This window comes from Procambarus clarkii, chromosome 86 (genome assembly GCF_040958095.1).
Source record: "Procambarus clarkii isolate CNS0578487 chromosome 86, FALCON_Pclarkii_2.0, whole genome shotgun sequence".
In the NCBI taxonomy this organism is placed as follows: domain Eukaryota; kingdom Metazoa; phylum Arthropoda; class Malacostraca; order Decapoda; family Cambaridae; genus Procambarus; species Procambarus clarkii.
Window position 1 is genome coordinate 14,801,622 of NC_091235.1, and position 18,309 is coordinate 14,819,930.

Consider the following 18,309-nt stretch of genomic DNA (forward strand, 5'->3'; position numbering starts at 1 on the left):
AGTTCCTTTCTCATGTTAACAATTCTGACAGTTCTAGGACAACGCAGGACGATGTGCTGTTAATAATAATAATTGACTTGTGTAGGTATGTCGGCTATTAGTCTATTTCCATTTGTTAACTACTCTGACACTGAAAAAAATCTTTCTAATGTCTCTTTGACTCATCTGGGTACTAAGTTTCCACCCCAACCCGTTCTCGCACTTGCTTACAGTCAATATTGACTTATTTAATAAGTGCATATGTGACATACTAATTGATTATGAATATTTTAGTTTACCTTGAAAAGCCCCTGTGTCCCCTTGTTCGTGTTCCACCCATGCTAAAGAGTTTATCTATGTCCACCCTGTCAATTTCTGAGAATTTTGTAGGTGGTGATCATGTCTCTCCTTACTCTTCTGTCTTCCAAGGACATGAGGTTTAGCTCCCGTAGCCTTTCCTCGTAGCTCATGCCTCTCAGTTCTGGAACTAGTCTGGTGGCATGCCTCTGAATCTTCTTTAACTTCGTCTTGTGTGCGCGTGTGTGTGTGTAATTACTATTTGTGTCTGCAGAACGGAGCTATTAGCTCTTGGGCCCCGCCTTTCTAACTAATGTATGTTTTCTCTATTATGTTTACTACATATTTTTCTCTCTAACACACGCTCACACACTCCCAGGAAGCAGCATCCCGTAGCAGCATCCCGTAGCAGCTGTCTAACTCCCAGGCACCTATTTACTTCTAGGTGAACAGGGCCACCAGGTGAAAGGAACTGCCCATTTTTTCAGCCTCCGCCGGGGATCGAACCCGGAACCTTAGGACTGCTACCCCCCGAGCGCTGTCCACTCAGCCGCAAGAGCCCCTCATGGCTGAGGTGTTCATGTGTATGTATATGCACACACATACACACATGTATATGTATGTATGTGTATAGGCGCCGACATTTCTATCAACTGTCGCGCCTGTATAGGTGAGTGTATATGCAGTGACTGTATAGTTGAGGTGTACCACGTAGAGAGACGCCCACGTGGAAAGCTCTGACAGGACTGTCACGTTACAATCAGTCTCTCTGAAGTTATCGATTAATGGTCCATGATGAGGGGGGTCCTGTAGCACAGTGGTCTACGTTCTCGGCTCACACACACACACCCAGGGACTCGCGTTCAATCCCCGGCCAGGACAGAAGTGTTTGGGCAAATTTCCTTTCATCTGGAAGCAATAAACTTGACTACCCTAGGCAGAGCTGGCCCCTATAATGTTTTGTACAGTGGAAACAGCAGCCATCCAGATGAGTTACAAAAGGCTTACCTTGTAGTAGTGCATACCTTAGCCTAGTAGCCTAGTGTAATTACACTTATCCTAGTGTAATGTGAACTACATTATATGTTGCATTTATGGTGTCTAACGCCTAAATAAGCAAATAAGCAATAGTTGAAAATTGATTCGATTTCAATAAAACGTTTTTGACTAGTTTGTGAAATTGGGTTCAACTGGTCCTAGTCTCAGCATCGTAGCATAAATAGGAAGGGAGACAAAAATATTGAATTATGTGTGTCAACAATTTTCCAACATGTTTATAAATTAACATCAAACACAGGTGTCAACTGAAATCATGTCTATGACTCTATCACAATAGCATATATTAAAGTATTTTAATAATTAATTTTATGCCAAAAAAATTTGGTTAAAAAATATTAGATTTTTGTTTTTCTCTAATTTTTTCTCATATTTTTTATTGGGCGATTTGCATGAAACTTATACAACTGACGGAACGTAAACTTATCTGTAAGAGTGCCAATTTTGGAGGAAATTGGTTGACGTCAATCTCAACCACAGGTGGCAGAACCTTTGACTATTTATTGTCAAGTAACATAAAATTGCTAGTCCTCTTTCATTTTTTATTCAATTTACATGAACTTACACATTATATGTAAAGTTTACGTCTCTACAATCTCTCTAAAAAAACTTTATTCCTAAGATCATTTATTGATTTTATAAATATTTGCAAACATGAAATATTGGCATAAATGTTTTGGAAACTTTGACTATTTGTATTAGTAAAACTAAACATATTTTGGATAATCCCCTTTGACAAATCCTTTATTATATGCTAATGTGATAGATGAGTGTCATAGAAATGATTTCATTTGAAACTTGTGGTTGTACTGAAATATTGAAAATGTGTATAATTCGTTGAATTTTTTTCTCCATTTCTATTTAGGGTGCGATACTGAAACTTGGAACAGTTACAGCCCTTTTTATATACAATACAACTAGTAAAAAAAAAGTTTGGTTGCCATTGAACAACTTTTAATAGCCGGCGTTATGCCCTCTTAATAAACGAAATATATATCGAGCATGTGAGAGGCGTGGGGCCCCCCGCCTCCCACAACCCGTTCTCGCAAATTCGTAAAGTCAATATTGACTTATTAAATAAGTGCATAGGTGACATACTAATCATAATAGATACCCTTAAAAAGCTTCATAGAAAACACCGACCTTACCTAACCTTGTTAGTATGTTAAGAAAAGCATCTTATTGCTTCGTAATTACAATTATTACTTAACCTATACCTATAATAAGTTAAGTAACAATTGTAATTACGAAGCTATAAGATGCTTATCTTAAGATACTAACAAGGTTAGGTAAGGTCGGTGTTGTCTATGAAGCTTTTTAAGGGTATCTATTATGTTTAGTATGTCACCTATGAACTTATTTAATAAGTCAATATTGACTTTACGAATTTGCGAGAACGGGTTGGCCTCCCAAGAGGAGGGGAGAGGCCCCACCCCTCTCACCCCATAGTGGAGGGGGGGTTACACCTCTGGTTGCGTTTGTAGGGACGCATGACCTCGAAGAAGAGGATATGTAGCATGCAGGGGGGCGTACGCTCGCATGTTGTCTTCTACCACATCCTGTATATTATATATATTCGTTTTTTATTTTATTTAAAACTTCATTGTACAAAAAAAAAGGTTACAACATTGGTTACATGCAAGGTATAAGGCTACTTGTCACAGGTGGTCGAGTTCCTCCAGCTCCTCAGATGGTGGGCAGGACAGTGTATCACCACACTAAGAGGTGATACACTGTATCACCTCTCTCTATCACCACACTGTTTCAATTATCTTAGAACCCAGCTCCTTCAAAAAGCTAGCAGCAATTTTGCCCCAGGCATCAAGTGTCTCCATCAATGGGAACGAAATTGTGATTCAGATCTCTGGATTTACGAGACTTGGCTGCTTCCCTGTGTGGCACCAGCAGTGCCACCCGGATGCGCAATGCTGAACATGTTGACCAAGGTTAAAACACACATGTAGTCCCACACTAACTGCCTGCCATTCTTCCAGGGGGGTTCACTGTGATCCCGTCTGGGCCACCAATAAGAGCAGCAGAGTTACAGGGCGTTAGGTAATGGGGCACTCTCTCTCTGCTGGGCATCCAGCTGTTGTGAGGCTCCTCTTGATGATGTCGTTAACTTCACTGTGCCTCGAGTGCCATCCCTTTGTGCTTTGGAAGAGCAGGCCATGTTGGCTGTACCTGTCGGCCACCACCTTGCCGCAAATACACCTATATTTGGTGTGGATTGGGGCAGCAAGGCAGAGGGCCACAGCAATTCGGAGGGCGTGTGGCGTGAGACGCGTGCCAGTTGCCGACATCTGGGTTGCTAACAGGAAGTCCCCTGCATGTGGGGCTGCTACTGTTGTGAGGATGAGCAATGTCGTGTTTTGTTGTCGTTGCACCCAGGTACTTACTGAGTGCCTAGGTGCTGCAATAATATTGCACCTACTACTACTTGGCACCTACTACAGAATGCACTACTTGGCCTAGTGTGCAAGGCCCAATTTGCCTAACAAATCGAGTTTTCCAGAAATTTATTTTCTAATTTGTTTTTTACGAAATGAAAAGGCTTTCCATTAAATTATATAAGATAATATATATATTCAGGTAAAGGTGCATACATTTAAAATGAGTAACAAACATAATGTCAGATTAATAGATAGAGCTTCAGACATACAATGCTTGAAGGCACTAACACGTACAGCATTTCGGGCAAGGTGTGGGGGAAATCCTAAGATTTACTAAACTATATATGATTTTCATTTGATTTTTTTAATTTGAAAAACACAATTTGATATTTAAAGCTTCACTATACAGAAAGGGTTACAACATTGGTTACATGCAGGGTACAAGGCTACTTGTTGTAGCCTTGTAGAGTGTAGCCTACACAGGTTGTAGAGTTCCTCCAGCTCCTCAGATGGTGGGCAGGAATCATGGTTGCAGTGATCATTTCCTCTCTGGAGCACCACACTAAAGCGCTAAAAGAGGAAACTGGCGGCTCTAGGGTCCTATAGTTGTTTCAATTAGCTTAGAACCCAGCTCCTTAAAAAAATAAACTAGCAGCACTTTTACTCCAGGGCGCCAAGTGTCTCTGAGGCAATGGGGAATGAGGCAAATATATACCTATATATATTTTACAGAAAACACACATATATAACAATTATCGTAAGAAGACCTCATCTAGCTCTTCGGATATATATTTATATTTTTGTTCCATAACGGCTAACAAGATTTTTTAGTCCTCGCCGGTAATGGAATGTTTTGCATAACTGACCAATGAGAACAATCTTCATTAGAATTAGCGATATTTTATTGGCCAAAATCTGTCGTAGGAGCAACAGGACTTCTGCGGCCAAGCAGTTTCCAATATTTATATTGCGGAAAGTAGTTTGTTTTATCATTAACTGAGAATGATCATAAGTAAACTACGGGGGTATTTTTTCCAATTTAAAGGACAAATTGTGCATATATTATGATTGGTAAACTGTTCCACATTCCCATTTCTTTAAAAAAAAAAATTGGGGAAAAAATTCTTGTCTGTGAGCTTGGCAACATTTCCAGCCTCGTACGAGATGACGTCACAAGTTATAGTGTGAAATGTCGTATGGCAAATTCTGGAATTGTTTAAATTTATGTAAGACTTAATGCACATTTGTATACAACAATAAGATCTTGAAAGCACTTTTTATGAATGTTCATATTTGAAAAGTCATAACAAAAGACGATGATAAGTGTTATTTATATAATAAAGAGAAAAAAATTGTTCAAAGTGAGGGTTGGTGGCAAGGAACGTGCGAGCGCGCGAGAGCGGCGGAGTGGCAGCTGAGGGCAGCGTGGAGGAGTGGCGACAGTCACGGCTGCGTCAGCGCCACGTGTAGGGGTATTGTGTCGCCGCTCTCTACCTCGCACCTGTCACTGGTCGTGACGCCTTACACTCTCCACATGTGAGTGTATCCCCCTGTGGGGTCTGGACCCCCGGGGGTCATAATGTGTTGGGGGGGGGGTGTGGACCCCCGGGGGTCATAATGTGTTGGGGGGGTGTGGACCCCCGGGGGTCATAATGTGTTGGGGGGGGGTGTGGACCCCCGGGGGTCATAATGTGTTGGGGGGGTGTGGACCCCCGGGGGTCATAATGTGCTGGGGGTGTGTGGACCCCCGGGGGTCATAATGTGCTGGGGGTGTGTGGACCCCCGGGGGTCATAACGTGCTGGGGGTGGTGTGGACCCCCGGGGGTCATAACGTGCTGGGGGTGGTGTGGACCCCCGGGGGTCATAACGTGCTGGGGGTGGTGTGGACCCCCGGGGGTCATAACGTGCTGGGGGTGGTGTGGACCCCCGGGGGTCATAACGTGCTGGGGGTGGTGTGGACCCCCGGGGGTCATAACGTGCTGGGGGTGGTGTGGACCCCCGGGGGTCAAAACGTGCTGAGGGGGGGTGGGGTGTGTGGACCCCCGGGGGTCAAAACGTGCTGGGGGGGGGGTGGACCCCCGGGGGGTCAAAACGTGCTGTGGACCCCCGGGGGTCAAAACGTGCTGTGGACCCCCGGGGGTCGAGACGTGCTGTGGACCCCCGGGGGGTCGAGACGTGCTGTGGACCCCCGGGGGGGTCGAGACGTGCTGTGGACCCCCGGGGGGGTCGAGACGTGCTGTGGACCCCCGGGGGGGTCGAGACGTGCTGTGGACCCCCGGGGGGGTCGAGACGTGCTGTGGACCCCCGGGGGGGTCGAGACGTGCTGTGGACCCCCGGGGGGGTCGAGACGTGCTGTGGACCCCCGGGGGGGTCGAGACGTGCTGGGGACCCCCGGGGGGGTCGAGACGTGCTGGGGACCCCCGGGGGGGTCGAGACGTGCTGGGGACCCCCGGGGGGGTCGAGACGTGCTGGGGACCCCCGGGGGGGTCGAGACGTGCTGGGGACCCCCGGGGGGGTCGAGACGTGCTGTGGACCCCCGGGGGGGTCGAGACGTGCTGTGGACCCCCGGGGGGGTCGAGACGTGCTGTGGACCCCCGGGGGGGTCGAGACGTGCTGTGGACCCCCGGGGGGGTCGAGACGTGCTGTGGACCCCCGGGGGGGGTCGAGACGTGCTGTGGACCCCCGGGGGGGGTCGAGACGTGCTGTGGACCCCCGGGGGGGGTCGAGACGTGCTGTGGACCCCCGGGGGGGGGTCGAGACGTGCTGTGGACCCCCGGGGGGGGGTCGAGACGTGCTGTGGACCCCCGGGGTGGGGGTCGAGACGTGCTGTGGACCCCCGGGGTGGGGGTCGAGACGTGCTGTGGACCCCCGGGGGGGGGGTCGAGACGTGCTAAGGACCCCCGGGGGGGGGGGTCGAGACGTGCTGGGGACCCCCGGGGGGGGGGTCGAGACGTGCTGGGGACCCCCGGGGGGGGGGGTCGAGACGTGCTGGGGACCCCCGGGGGGGGGGTCGAGACGTGCTGGGGACCCCCGGGGGGGGGGGGGTCGAGACGTGCTGGGGACCCCCGGGGGGGGGGGGTCGAGACGTGCTGGGGACCCCCGGGGGGGGGGGTCGAGACGTGCTGGGGACCCCCGGGGGGGGGTCGAGACGTGCTGGGGACCCCCGGGGGGGGGTCGAGACGTGCTGGGGACCCCCGGGGGGGGGGTCGAGACGTGCTGGGGACCCCCGGGGGGGGGGTCGAGACGTGCTGGGGACCCCCGGGGGGGGGGTCGAGACGTGCTGGGGACCCCTGGGGGGGGGTCGAGACGTGCTGGGGACCCCCGGGGGGGGTCGAGACGTGCTGGGGACCCCCGGGGGTGGGTCGAGACGTGCTGGGGACCCCCGGGGGGGGACGAGACGTGCTGGGGACCCCCGGGGGGGGGGTCGAGACGTGCTGGGGACCCCCGGGGGGGGTCGAGACGTGCTGGGGACCCCCGGGGGGGGGGGTCGAGACGTGCTGGGGACCCGCGGGGGGGTCGAGACGTGCTGGGGACCCCCGGGGGGGGTCGAGACGTGCTGGGGACCCCCGGGGGGGGGGGGTCGAGACGTGCTGGGACCCCCGGGGGGGGTCGAGACGTGCTGGGGACCCCCGGGGGGGTCGAGACGTGCTGGGGACCCCCGGGGGGGGGTCGAGACGTGCTGGGGACCCCCGGGGGGGGGGTCGAGACGTGCTGGGACCCCCGGGGGGGGGGTCGAGACGTGCTGGGGACCCCCGGGGGGGGTCGAGACGTGCTGGGGACCCCCGGGGGGGGTCGAGACGTGCTGGGGACCCCCGGGGGGGGTCGAGACGTGCTGGGGACCCCCGGGGGGGGGTCGAGACGTGCTGGGGACCCCCGGGGGGGGTCGAGACGTGCTGGGGACCCCCGGGGGGGTCGAGACGTGCTGGGGACCCCCGGGGGGGGTCGAGACGTGCTGGGGACTGGAGAATGGTAACGGCTTGTGAAATGACGTTTAGTGAGACGAGATGTCCCGTTTCCTGTTCGTGGGTTGTCTGGTAGGTTAAGATAAGGACACATTAGTTCTAACGTTTCTTGACGTTTGGAACACTGGCGAGAACATGCTGCCCAAACGTGTCTTAAGAGGTTACCAGGTATCAAACAGGAGCGACTCAGGAGGGCGTGGGCGTGGGGCGACTCCGGAGGGCGTGTGCATGACAAGGAATATTAGGTGGGGGACGGGGGTTGCCAGCAGACGATGGTCTGTCCTTGGCATTGTGCTGGTCACCAGACACTCCCAAGTGTCAGGCGGATGATCTGAGGCTCTACACATTATACCTTAATTAGTTCATTATAGACTGCCGCTCACCATAGGATAGGTAAGATATACACGATAAAGCTTCGCACAATGGGTTCAAGTACCCATTATGTACTGCTGAAACCAACTGCAATTACCTTACTCCAGGATGGTGAACATTTGAATTCTGTAAACTCCTACAGATCATATATTGGTTTTTAGTAAAGTGGACGGTTTTTCCAGGCATATCAACGGGGAGGTCGGGGTAGAGGGCGAGGAGGGTGTTGACATCATCACCCCGTTCCTAACGCCCCAGCACCTTGCTACCACCCCTGCGCAGTCCTACTTCAGTGTGCTCAACTCTCAGGTGAGGCTTGCTGCTTTATAAACCTGGGGCCTGATTCACGAAGCAGTTACGCAAGCACTTACGAACCTGTACATCTTTTCTCAATCTTTGGCGGCTTTGTTTACAATTACTAAACAGTTAATGAGTTCCGAAGCACCAGGAGGCTGTTTATAACAATACCAACAGTTGATTGGGAAGTTTTCATGCTTGTGAACTGTTTAATAAATGTAACCAAAGCCGTCAAAGATTGAGGAAAGATGTACACGTTCGTTAAGCACTTGCGTAACTGCTTGGTGAATCTGGTTCCAGGCCTCGCCAATATGAACAAAATTACCTATCCAAGAGAGGAGAGATTGAGGCGCAGAACAGCATCTTAGTATGGCGTGCTCTCTAGATTTATAGGACAATAGTGTAAGTCGTAAAGCCAACTGAGAGGACGTAAGGTAATAATGCTAATCTTATTATCTTCCTTGGTGTAATAGAACCCCATGAGCATCACACCAGAAATAAATATATTCAGAGATATTGTAAATCTGTGCAAACCCTCCATGCAAGTAAAAGAACCCAGTCTATGGAACACTCTCCTTAATGAATTAAAATTTCCATCCTATACTTTATTCAAAAGCAAAACCTAATTTAATCTTCATAATATCCCATATTGTGCTACTCCACTCGCTCAATTTAGTATTTCAGACATTCAACTTCAACAATATAATTAATTACATATATTTGTAATGTAGCAATTATATTTTAACTCTTGTTTTTTATTTTTGATTGTTGCCGCCGAAGGCGGCTAGTTTATTGTGCACCCCATACTCATCCTGTGAGCGGTAGCGCAAAAGCATTAGAGGGCACAAAAGGTCTTTATCAGACCTCATCTTAGATTATTACATAAACAATTTCTTCAATCCTTCACACCTTATAGATACAATGTCAGCTAGTTACAGAGAAAGTGCTATTACAAGAGCTACATATTTACAGTAAGTCATCATACATTAATGGTAGGTTTTATTGTTAATACATAATAGTTTGGCCAATGGGGATATTAGTCATAGGGGAGCTTCTATTTATTATTAGTCCTCACAATACACTACTTGTTTCTGAATCTCATATGTCGTTCATCTACTGGAAGCAAAATGTGGGTACAGTGCAAGGATTTCAGGTAATTTATCCATGGTAATAAGATAGGTTGCCATATCATACAGAGTGAGCTTAGACTTATCTCTAGAAGGCTCAATTTTACAACAGTCCAAGATATAGTGTTCGAGTGTGTGTCCCTGCCTATGTCCACACACTTTACACTTCATCTAGATCCCTATACAAGCCGAACTGCCAGAGATACTTGTAGCCAAGTCTTATACGAGCTGTGACATCTGTTAGTCTACTGACTTTGTTACTTGCCCCATACACATGTTTTAACTCTTGTTACGCTTATTCCTTAACTTAAGGAGCTGCGGGAGACGCAGTGCGTATTGTGCTTTTTGCAAAAAAAGTTACTCGCATCCCCCCCCCCCCCCCGTAATGTGTGTACTTCCTCAACCCAATGTTCCTTTCTATTATATACAAATACAAATATTTATTCAGGTAAAGTACATACATACAAGGTGAGATACAAAACGTTGATGGATTTATAGATATAGCTAGTACATACAATGTCTAAAGCCACTATTACGCAAAGCGTTTCGGGCAGTTTATATTTATATAATCACGAGAAAGCGGTTATCCATAAGGACTATATATCACTTTTAAGGCACGAGGTTGAGGATTTTCGAAAGGCCCTAGTTAGACTAAGCAGTTTCTTGTGGTTCCATGTCATCCGTGTGTTTGCTCTATATAACTCCTATATTCCACTCTGTCCACCCATTTGGGAATTGTCTACCCAGGGGGCGTAATTGCTACTGGTGGAGCAATTAACGTGCTTCTTGAGTGGTACATAGGAGTCAAGGTGGGAGGGTCATTAAGGCACAATCAATCGTCTGGTCAATTTGGAATAGGGGTCAAGTGGGCATTAGAGGGTAGATAAAAGTATCAGTGGGTGGGATGGCATGCGCCCTCCTATGGTGACCTGCAGACACTTCCCTGGGATTCTTCTTGTGTCTATTCTTCAACTTCTTGGGCTGTAGTGGCAGTTTCGTGGTCTCATTTGAGTCTGCTGAGCCTCGGTTATAATTGGTGACCTAAATGGACACCATTTGTCATTGGAGCAAAGGAGCACGCTAAATTAAAATTGAGGCATCAATCCTTGCTTGGTAGAGGCACATGTGGCTTCTTCCCCCCCCCCCCCCTTCCCCCTTGCCACCTCTTGCTACACCTGTGGCCTTCCCCCCCCCCCACCTCCCCTTCCCCTCGTCCCATCCCAAATCCTTATCCTGACCCCTTCCCAGTGCTATATAGTCGTAATGGCTTGGCGCTTTCTCCCCTGGTAGTTTCCTTCCTTTTTTCCCCCCTCCCCCTGCCACCCCTTACTGCACCTGTGGGGCCCCTCAATATCTTTTGGTCTGTATGTAATATTTATTGATGTTAATGTGTTATCTTAACAGCTTAAGATAGTAATTATATTATGGGGTACTGTGTTTAAAGTGTAAGTTTGACAGTGTGGCTGGACGGCAGATGATGATGGAATACTCAGCATGCTCAGTTGTATACAATATAATGGTTGTGTGTGTGTGATTACAGGAGTCGGTGGACCTGTACCACGATGCCTATGCCAGCCTCCAGCACCCGCTCTACAGCCACCATGCTAAGGCAGAGAGACGCCGGCACGCCAGTGTGGGTGCCACTAGAGAAAATGGCTCTGCTGTTGAAATGAGTTTGGTGGACTCCAAAAAAACGAATGGTTAGTTATAATGCTGACACACAAGCTTGGTTTCATTAAGGGAATGAAGTTTCATTAGATAAAACACATACCAAAGTTTTGGTGCCAAATCCCAAAGATTTGGTATCTTGTTCACGCCAAAGTATTAAATTTTGATGGGAAATGATAGTTATTCCTCAATTTCATCTTGAGGAAATTAAGTCAACACTGGATGATACACTATTTCCAGACTAAATTAGGTTGCAAATATACCATCTATATTGGTTATTATGATCATGATATATATTTAAGTATTTTAGGATGCTGATTATAAGGACAAATGAACAAGTAACTTGGTAATTGACCTGGGTATTGGTGAAATGAAAGTACCAGCACAATATTTGTCCATCACTAATTGTTGGTATGTGGTGTATACATACCAACACTGTAACACCATCAATGGTCTTTAATATTTCACATACAATGAGTCAGTCACAGGATATTGGTGGCACCAGGCAGTCGGGTCTTAGCATTCTAAAGTCACACCTTTCGAGTGTTAATGGTTCACTAGTTGAGTAGAGGTCAGGTAGCATCAGGTGACCTTGCTCTCTGCTAAGCTGATAATTGCAGATGAGTGACTTGGTTCCATCAAACAAACTGCTGTCTAGGTGTGGTAGGAAGATAGCCAGAGGCTATTTCCTGGTAGGCGGAGTTTAGCTTCCAGTTCCCCCTTAAAAAGACCACATTCTGGTCCTCTTAAGTATTGTGACCTCCTATTATATATTATTATTATTAAATGAACAAATCCACAAGGGCCATGATGAGGGTTCGAACCTACGTCCGAGAAGATCCCAGACGCGCCTTAATTGAGTGTGCTACGACATGGTTAAAAGAAATGCAACTGGGAGTTCAACTGACCTCACACAGTACTGTAAATCCCTTGTGGATTTGTTCCTTTGATGCATCGTGCTATCGTGATTTCTGTGTGTATATTATTATTACTATACATAAGAGTATTATCTCCACCCGGGTGCTTATAGTAGTGAAGAAGAGTGCATCACCACAATTACACAATTGGCTCGGCTACTAAAATTTGTATGCATTCATTGGCTGAACAAATTTTTGGTCAACTTGCAAATTGTACTCAATTACAATACTGTACGTAATGTTACAGTATTCGTGAGGAAATGCAGTAAAGCAAGACATTTTCAAGCAGCGAGAGCTTGCATACACAACTGTGTATGCATTATCTACAGTTCTCAAACGTCAGATTCATGGCTTGGATTTCGGGTATATCGTTCCAGATTAAATGACATTTAATCATTTAAATGATTATTTAATAGTGACATTTCTCAGACGATATGGTTTGAGTTTTTTGTGGGTACTATAATGTGTTAAGATTTAATTACAATTTGGAAATACTGTACATGTACATAATATTGCCGTAATATTTTTAATTCTTGTACGGGAATTTATTTTAATATTTTTATAAATTCTTGTTCATGAATCATTTATTCATTCACCTTTATTTAGGGTTCCAATCCTCAACCTGTCTTTATTTATACACAATTTTAAGTACAGTATAATCTGCCAATTTTGTGATCAATTCATATATGTTAGCTTCTTGTTTACCCTATCAAAACTATTAATAATTTAACAAATTTTAAGTTTATGAAACACTTTGCATATTATTGGCTTTATTAAATATTCATACTCTAATAATTAATAGCCAATGTATCATGTGTAGTATTATATAAGTTATATGTACTATTGATCGGAGGACGGTGGTCGGTTTGTCAGGATTAACTGGTGCTTTCATTCTTGCAGGTGTGTTGCCTCTTTTGACAGTAAGTGGTAGGGCTCGTCATGCAAGCTGTAACACTTCCTCTCCTGCTACCCACACAAATCTTCGAAACTCGTACAGCCACCCATACCATATAGGACGCCTCTCGCTCTCTACAAACTCGTTAAAGAAGAAAATGGATAAAGATCATCACTCGAGGAAAATGGGATCGTTACAGAAAATAGTAGGAAGGGGTAACTGGGACCCGAACTATGTGCCGTTTGTGGAAGTGGAGGTGTCAGAAAGTGATCCTGAGGCAAGGGTGCCGGAGACATCTTTAACACCAGGCATTAGGGCCCCACACCTAGACAAATCCAGCAACAGTGATACTGCCACCTGGAAGAGGAACTATGTGCAGTGTGTAGAGGCAGACCGCCTTTTGGGAAGGATTGACGAAGGCGATGTTCCACACTTGCAGCAGGAAATCCAGCTTCGGCCAGAACACATTGAGTCCTACAAGGACACCACTGTTCAAATGTACACCTTTGGCCCTGTAAGTATAGTTAAAAGTTTTTTGTTCTCAAGTGATCCCGTGGTCTTTTTTTTTTTTTTTTTTTTTTTTTTTTTTTTTTTTTTATTTATTATTACTGCGTTGTGTTCATAAAAATGTTGGTCTTGGGTACCTTCCCTTGTCTTCTATTATTAGTATATTCCGTTAACATTAACAATCAATTGAGCACATTAAAATAATACTGTATTCAGTACTCCTCACTGTTAATGTTGGCACACTGAACACGATACATATTTTGTTTACTCTTGGATAAGCAGTTCTCCCCAGCACTTGAATATGCAGTTCAGCACATTTGATTAGCTGTTAGGGTGTCTTGAAGTGTGCAATCTTCCTCCCATGGCCATAGAGCATAGCTGTCGGGACTTGCCACTACCCAATCATCCTTCTGTATTCCTCTGTATGGCTGGCAGTTCTTTTCCTTAACCTTGCTTCCCCTCCCCTCCTCCCCACTCTTGCTTCATTTTCGTTTTCAGACACTGAAGCAAAAATAGATATGAATGTTGGACCCCTACCCCCCCCCCCCCCCCCTCCCCTCTACACATGCCTCCTTACCGAGTGGTAATTTTTTATTACCTGCTGACCTTCATGTGAAGCAGTTTTTTTTTTTTTTTTTTTTATGTAGTTGGGGCTGGCTCATGTGTTTTTGTTTAGTCTACGTATTTTGTGTGCACAAGGCTGCTTGTTTGTCGGGCAGGCATGGTTCTGCTGGTTTTGTTGGTGTGCATTGTGATTTGGATGGGTATATGTACAGTATTTGTATTTGAATGCAATTCTAAACATCCATCATATTGCATCTGTACATTGACTTAAATACAGATGTTAATGTCGGTGTACATTGTACTGTATCTCCCAAGAACTTAATGTTTAAATGCTGTTGACTGAAAATAGTTGAAGAGCTTGTTCTCCTTGGCAAATAAGCTAAAAGTAAAGTAAGGTTTTGTACTAGCCCAAATTTAGTAAAGGACAACACTAGTCAACTCGCTGTACAGTATAGCAGTATATTGAGTACAGTACAGGTACTTCCTTTTAGAATGCTCTAGTTTAACATTGAATGTACAGAAGGAACCATTCTGATTACTTGCATGCAACTTTAACCCTTATAATGCTCCTGTCACTCTCAGATGATAGTGCCAGTGTACCAGTTGTCTGTGATAGACTAGATGTGTTCTATAATACAGTATTGAGTCAGACAGATTCTCTTGAGCGTCATTGGAGACCATCGTTTATCACACTCAAAAAAAAAAAAAAAAAAAAAAAAAAAAAAAATTTCTGAAAGCCTTAGTTTCCTTCCTGGACCTTACTAAAAAGCTGAACACAATGTTATATGCATCACAATCTACTGACTTGTCATACTAAATTTTGAGGAGTATTATGGCCCTGGGAGATCTTGATGACGAATCAATTGCAAGTGCTGTAGTTAACTTTAAAATTATTTCCCAGAATATGAAGTCAACATGTATTCACCTCACTAGAGCCAAACTAGAGTAGAATTTTTCCTGACAAAAGTAGTGTTGTGTATTAAATTTTGTTATAATACAGAGCATGGTTAAACATTTTAGAGATTAAAGTTGTATAATAACATTTTGTAATTAACAAATATTGTAAACTTAATTCAGTCTAGTAACAAATTAGAGAACTTCCATGGAGCTTGTTACTTTATTTTACCTTTAAACAATTGGGAAAATTTCTCTGCACTCCTTAACTGGCAATAGAACAGAATGTTATGACGACGTATTCATTCACAAACGTTTGGCATTTGCCAATCTAGTACAGTAGTGGCATGTGGTCCAAGCAATACATATCAACACAACTTAAACCATAAAACATTCGCTAAATAACATCCATTTTTCTTATTGATAAGCATGATCACTATAGTGTGTTCCTCTACTATGCTTGTGCTGTCCCTCTCAACAGCATATAATGCTGCCTTTCTTTTACTGCATTAACCAGGCATTACCTGACCAACCAGGCTGTGATTCATACATCAGGCTGCGAGCAGCTGCGTCCAAAAGCTTGGTTGACCAGTCTAGCAACGAGGAGGCCTGTTCGAGGACCAGGCTGCGTGGTCGTTGAGCCTCGAAATCGTTGCAGGGTCATTGTCGAACCATACCTGTGGATGCTGGTATGGTCGCATCCACTGGTTAATAGGTACTAATGGAAATTTGCACACGATTAACTTAAGAAATGTAGTATAGGTGAATGTTAAAAATTGGTAGCTATTAACAATGTTAAATATGTACTGGGTATAAGGGATAATACAGTACATAGTGGTACCTCAGCTTACGAATTTAACCCGTTCCCAGAGACGGTTTGTAACCCGAAAATTCGTAAACCGAAGTGAATTTTCCCATAAGAAATAATGTAAATTGAATTAATCTGTTCTACACTCCCAAAAATATTAACTTCAAAGTAAATTTTATACCTAATTCACCCAAATCTTTAATAACAAAAGTACTGTATGTACAAGTTATTGCTTATCTTTATTGATGACTCTTATTGGCGTATGGAAGACGGTGAGGATGGTAGGAGGTGGTAGCATTTGGAAGGGGAGTCCTTTTCCATTATAACATCAGGCAGTGATGAGTTCTCTGGGGTACTCTCCCCTTCCATTTTGCAGGAGTACCACTAGGACCTGGTTGTGGCTCACTGCTTGCTTGTCTTACTAAGAATGTCTAAAGGCACTTAGTTTGCCTATATTTTAACACTTGTCTGAAGTGAGACATCACATTGTCATTTAAAAGGTCAATGCAACAGCCTGCTACAGCTTTATCTGGGTGAGTTTTTTTTTCAACAAAACATTGCAGTTCTTCCCATACTTCACACATTTTCTTTGAGGAAGGGACATCCTCTACTGCCTCTACTCACAACTATTTTCTTAGGTTGAACCTTACCACTGACACTCTTGGGACACATGGTGAGATATATAGTAATTACTTTCATGTTCAAATACCCAAAATTCTGAAAAACCACTGAAATTCATTACAAAGAATTAAGGCGTGATTGTCACTAGGCAGGAGGCACCGGTAAACTGAGGTGCAGTCGAAGTGCCACCACGCGCTAGGTCTGCCATACGCGTATCAACAAACTACGTTACCCGAGGTAATGTTCGTAACCCAGTTCGGATTTTAGCCGAGGTGTCACTGTACATGTTTATTTACTTAATACCAGTTGGCATTTATTTAATTTACTGTATTTTTATTGAGAGTACATAATATTGGTGTTCTTACATTATTGCAAAGCCACTAACATGCATAGAATTTCGTGCTGGTCCTTAATTTAATAAAAGTGAAAGTATTATTAGGTACAGTGTAGTAGAAAAATGTGAGTTTACCATAATTACAATATAAATTGATTACACTGGAGTTGCATAACTTAAATTCTAAAATTGAGGGAGCAGGTAGCACAAAATACATTGAAAGTTGAAAGCACAAATTAGGAAATTACAGTATGAGGAAGAAATTAAATACTTTTTTTTTGTTTTTGTTTTGAGTAAGGCATAGGTTGGACCATTTCTTTTTGGGTCATTGGAGTAAGTGCCATAGACTGGGTCATTTTATTTGCATAGTGTTTGCACAGATTTAGTCTCAGGATACCAAAGAAATTTATTTCTGGTGTCGTACTCATGGGTTCTACTACATTTATCAAGGAAGAGCTTCAGATCAGGGTTAGTATTTAGGAACAAGATTTTGTACATATACAATAGTTAGCACAAGACAATGTGTGAAGTGTATGTTTAGCATGTTTCAGGGTTTAACCAAAGGGGGCCGTTTTGTCAGTTTTGTTAATTTATAATTACTGTAGCTGACGGGTAATAGGCGGCGACTTAACACCTAAGGGTCGGCCTTAGGTGGTGTGGGGGCCAATTTGGAAATTTTTTTCCAAATCCATGTCGGAAGTCTGTCATCCTTCCCCTGTAAGGGGTATCTGACAGCTGGGTGGACAGCGCTTCAGGGTTCGTAGTCCTGAGGTTCCGGGTTCGATCCCCAGTAGAGGCGGAGACAAATGGGCAAAATGTTTTTCATCTTGATGCTCCTGTTACCTAGCAGTAAATAGGTACCTGGGATGAGTCACAACGTGGCTAAAGTATGTTGACCAGACCACACACTAGAAGGTGAAGGGACGACGACGTTTCGGTCCGTCCTGGACCATTCTCAAGTCGATTGTGATGAGGAAGTAGATGCAGGCAATGAATAGGCAAGAGAGAGGTGAGGCGCAAAGTAAGGTGTAGTAGTGGGGATAGTGGTAGGAATAAGAACTGCAGAGGGCCTATTGGCCCATACGAGGCAGCTCCTATTATAACCACCGAATGAGGAGGAAATAGTAATAGGAATAAGAAGAGGATAGTAAGGGAACCTAAGAGAAGACAACGAACTGCAAAAAGAGAGAAGAAAGAAGAGGAAAGAGAAAGATAAATGGAAGGGTAAGCTTATGTTAGGTCATAAGCTTACCTAGGACCTAACATAAGCTTACCCTTCCATTTATCTTTCTTTCTCTTAACTTTTCTTTCTCTTATGTTTTGCTCAACAAACTTTGGACAGTGAAGAGGGTCGTGCATAGTGAAGGTGGTGACAGTGTAGAGGGTCGTGCATAGTGAAGGTGGTGACAGTGTAGAGGGTCGTGCATAGTGAAGGTGGTGACAGTGTAGAGGGCCGTGCATAGTGAAGGTGGGGACAGTGTAGAGGGCCGTGCATAGTGAAGGTGGGGACAGTGTAGAGGGCCGTGCATAGTGAAGGTGGGGACAGTGTAGAGGGCCGTGCACAGTGAAGGTGGTGACAGTGTAGAGGGCCGTGCACAGTGAAGGTGGGGACAGTGTAGAG

General features: G+C 45.2%; 1 protein-coding gene across 6 annotated transcripts in view; it reads left to right on the plus strand.

Annotated features, from left to right (window-relative positions):
• Window positions 1–18,309, plus strand: part of LOC123768447 (uncharacterized) — a 487,820-nt gene that overhangs the window by 430,820 nt on the left and 38,691 nt on the right. For 2 of the 6 annotated variants that reach the window (XM_045759007.2, XM_069317133.1), the window contains exons 1-3: window positions 5,150–5,261; window positions 11,021–11,180; window positions 12,966–13,474. In XM_045759007.2, the coding sequence (XP_045614963.1) occupies window positions 11,150–11,180; window positions 12,966–13,474 (540 nt within the window). In that variant the 5' untranslated portion in view covers window positions 5,150–5,261; window positions 11,021–11,149. Of the gene's footprint in view, window positions 1–5,061; window positions 5,262–8,241; window positions 8,366–11,020; window positions 11,181–12,965; window positions 13,475–18,309 lie in introns of those variants that run through there. The other 4 variants (XM_045759014.2, XM_069317131.1, XM_045758999.2 and 1 more) reach the window with 4 other exon arrangements.